Genomic DNA, 3,319 nt, shown 5'->3' with positions numbered 1-3,319 from the left:
CACTCGGGGTCTCCAGGGATGGCTATGTCTATTATATTGATGGTTTCTTGGGTTATCACCACGATGTCCGGCGTATTGTGTTCAATTCGTCTGTCAGTCTGGATTCGAAGTCCCAAAGTATTTTTCCCCTATCGTTTTCAACCACCTTCCCTGGGTAGTGGTTGTACCAGTTTTTCTTTACTGGGGCGCCGATGTTTTTGCAGATGTTCCAATGGATCATGCTGGCTACGTTATCGTGTCTTTTCTTATATTCCGTTTGTGCGATCTTACTGCATCCTGACACTAGGTGGTCAATGGTCTGATCTTTATCTCTACAGATTCTACATTTTGGATCATCTGTCGTTTTGTGTACTCTGTATTTAATTGCATTTGTTGTGAAGGCTTGATCTTGTGCTGCAAAGATGGCTGCTTCTATTTCTTTACGGGTTGTCCCATTCGATATCCATTGGTATGATTTTTTATCATCTGCGTTTTCTTTAATATTTCTTGCGTAACTACCGTGGAGGGGTTTATTATTCCAGTTTGCTATTCTAGCTGATATAATCTTTTGTTTGTATATTTTCTTGTTGTCCTCTTTTACATTTAAGATATTTTCTTTTAATATCTCACGGATTAGTTTCTCACGACTTGTTTTGAGATATTGGCTTAGGGCTTATTTCTCCTCCTCCACAGTTTGTAACACTTGGACAAGTCCTCTTCCTCCTATTCGTCGCGAAATGTAAAGCCTGTCGATATTACTCTTGGGATGCAATTCTTGGTGCATTGTCATGATTTTTCTTGTTCTTTTATCAAGTTCTTCAAGTTCTGCTTGTGTCCAATTTATTATTCCTGCAGTGTATCTTATGACCGGAACTGCCCAAGTATTTATGGCTTTGATACTATTTCCTCCATTCAATTTGGTTTTTAATATTTTTCTAACCCTTTTCAGATATTCTTGGCGACTAGATGCTTTAACCTCTTCGTGCAAGAGATCGGCCGCTTCGAGAATTCCCAAGTATCGGTATTTATGGTCTGGGCCTAGGTTCTTGATTATGTCTCCATTCTCGAACTCGATTCCCTCTGATTCTATGAGCTTTCCTCTTCGTAAAGTCATTGTCGCACATTTGTCTAATCCAAACTGCATTCCAATGTCCTCGCTGAATATCCGGACCGTGTTCAGCAGCGATTCAATGCCTCCTCGATTTCCAGCGTACAGCTTGAGATCATCCATGTATAGGAGGTGGTTGATCTTTCCAGCTCGCCCTGATACCTGATAGCCCACCTTGGATTTGTTGAGCAGAGTTGTCAAAGGGAAAAGAGCCGTCGTGAAAAGCAGCGGAGAGAGAGAATCTCCGTGGAAAATTCCTCTTTTGATCTTTAACTGGCCATAGTCTTGTCCTCCAACATACAGATTGGTTCTCCATGAGTCCATGCCCTTGGATATAAACGTTGTTATTTTATTACTATTCTTTTTATTATTCCCGGATCCAGCTATGCGGTAGAGAATCGAAAGCTTTTCTATAATCTATCCAAGCCATATGCAGGTTTGTTTGCTTTCTTCTGCAGTTTTTTAATACCATCTTGTCGATTAATAGTTGATCCTTTGTACCTCTGGTTTGTTTACAGCTTCCTTTTTGTTCCACTGGGTATAGGTTGTTTGTTGTTAGGTGTGCATATATTGCCTCCTAATATACCCGTCAGCACTTTAAATGTCGTTGGAAGACACGTGATTGGTCTGTAATTGCTTGGAATTGCACCTTTTTGGGGATCTTTCATGATAAGAAACGTTTTTCCTAAGGTTAGCCATTGGTAGTCTGTTGGGTCGTCCAATACAGTGTTGAATTGTCCTGCAAGTCTTTCATGTAGTTTTGTTAGGTGCTTCAGCCAGTAGCCATGTATTTCATCTGGTCCTGGGGTGCTCCAGTTCTTAGATTTTCTAGCCTGCTTCTTAACTAGTTCTGTGGTGATCTGGAACTCTGGCATTTTTGGGGTTTTCATTTGTTTTTTGGTGTCCTTAATCCATTTTGCTTCTCCGTTGTGTTTAGTGCTGTTATCCCATATGTCTCTCCAGAACCCGTATGTGGCTTCTTTGTCTGGCAGGTTTTGTTTGCCTGTGTTGGAGTTTTCTAATGACTTGTAAAATCTTTTTTGGTCTGTTTTAAAAAGCTGATTCTGTCTATACTGGACAATTCGTCGCTCGTATCTTTCGATCTTGTTTGCTGTTGCCATTATGCGCTGCTTAAGTTCTTCCATTACTGTGGGTATGCGCTTTTCCGCCATTTTATATTTGTGCCATAGGTAATCTTTTTTCCTTTGGTCATTCAGTTTTCCGTCTTTCCACTTTTTAATGCAACTTAAGTCTGCTCTGAGTTGGCCCAGTTTCCATTTGAGTCTTATTTTCCATTTAGGTTGTTTTTGCTGTTTTCGTTCTGGTGAGATGTCGTATCCCAATTCTCTCGTAGCTACCACTGCGGTACTGTACATAAGCTTGTTGGTTTCTGTTAGACTTTCGGTATGGATTGTATCTATTACTGTATTAATATCTCGAAGAATTCTGATTAAATCATTTCTTTTCGTCTTCTTCAGCGGAGGGAGTCTTATCCTTTCATTGTTGTTCTTGAGTTCTATTAGAATTTTGCTTCTGAGTTCTAACTGACTAGGTTTTAGGGTGTGAATAACTTCAGGGGTGTGGTCATTAGCTTCTGCGTTCTTAGTTGCCGCTACTTGTTCTTTGGGTTGTTCCTCTACCTGAGCTTCTTCCTCATTTCTTCCTTGGTGCGTTGGGTGTCTCGTTTTAATTCTTTCCACTTCTACTTCCGTAAACATTTTTGATTTTTTTAGATTTTGGAATTGGCCCGCGAATCTTCTTTATGGCACATCACATTCTGGGTACTTTTCTTTCCAAAGTTCGTACATGCGTTTCTGATATCCCCGTTTTTCTGGGTTCGCTCTGAAGTAACATCGATAGATTTCACGACACTGTTGCGTCGTCCACGTACGTCTTCTATCGTGAGTTTCTGGGAGGTCCGCCTGTAGCTCACTTTTCGCCTGCTGTCCAGGTGCCCCTCCTTCTCCGGCAGCAAGCGCGCTCCTTTTTAATCTGCGCGTCGAGCGATGCAGCATGGCATTTCCGTTATCTTGTCTCTCCATAGTTTAAATGGGTTGTTTTATATATATATATATATATATACATGCAATCCGCCTTTATCAAGACCGAAACGTACCACGCGCCATCATTACGAAGCCCGATTTGGTTTTAGGAACCCCGATTTCGGGCTTCGTAAAAACCGCCTGTATATATTTAATATAGGCATCAGGAAGGTCATCTCTATCGATAGCC

At 41.1% G+C, this 3,319-nt stretch overlaps 1 protein-coding gene across 1 annotated transcript; it reads right to left on the bottom strand.

Moving 5' to 3' along the window:
* Nucleotides 1-1,599: 1,599 nt before the first annotated feature.
* Nucleotides 1,600-2,805, bottom strand: LOC115890869. The gene has a single exon (XM_030911223.1). It carries the CDS (start codon nucleotides 2,803-2,805, stop codon nucleotides 1,600-1,602), a length of 1,206 nt encoding a protein of 401 aa, XP_030767083.1.
* Nucleotides 2,806-3,319: the final 514 nt, after the last annotated feature.

This window comes from Sitophilus oryzae, unplaced genomic scaffold (assembly GCF_002938485.1).
Source record: "Sitophilus oryzae breed Bouriz unplaced genomic scaffold, Soryzae_2.0 scaffold_935_pilon_pilon, whole genome shotgun sequence".
Lineage (NCBI taxonomy): Eukaryota > Metazoa > Arthropoda > Insecta > Coleoptera > Curculionidae > Sitophilus > Sitophilus oryzae.
Note: the sequence above shows the minus strand (reverse complement) of the source record. Positions and strands in the feature narration are given on the sequence as shown.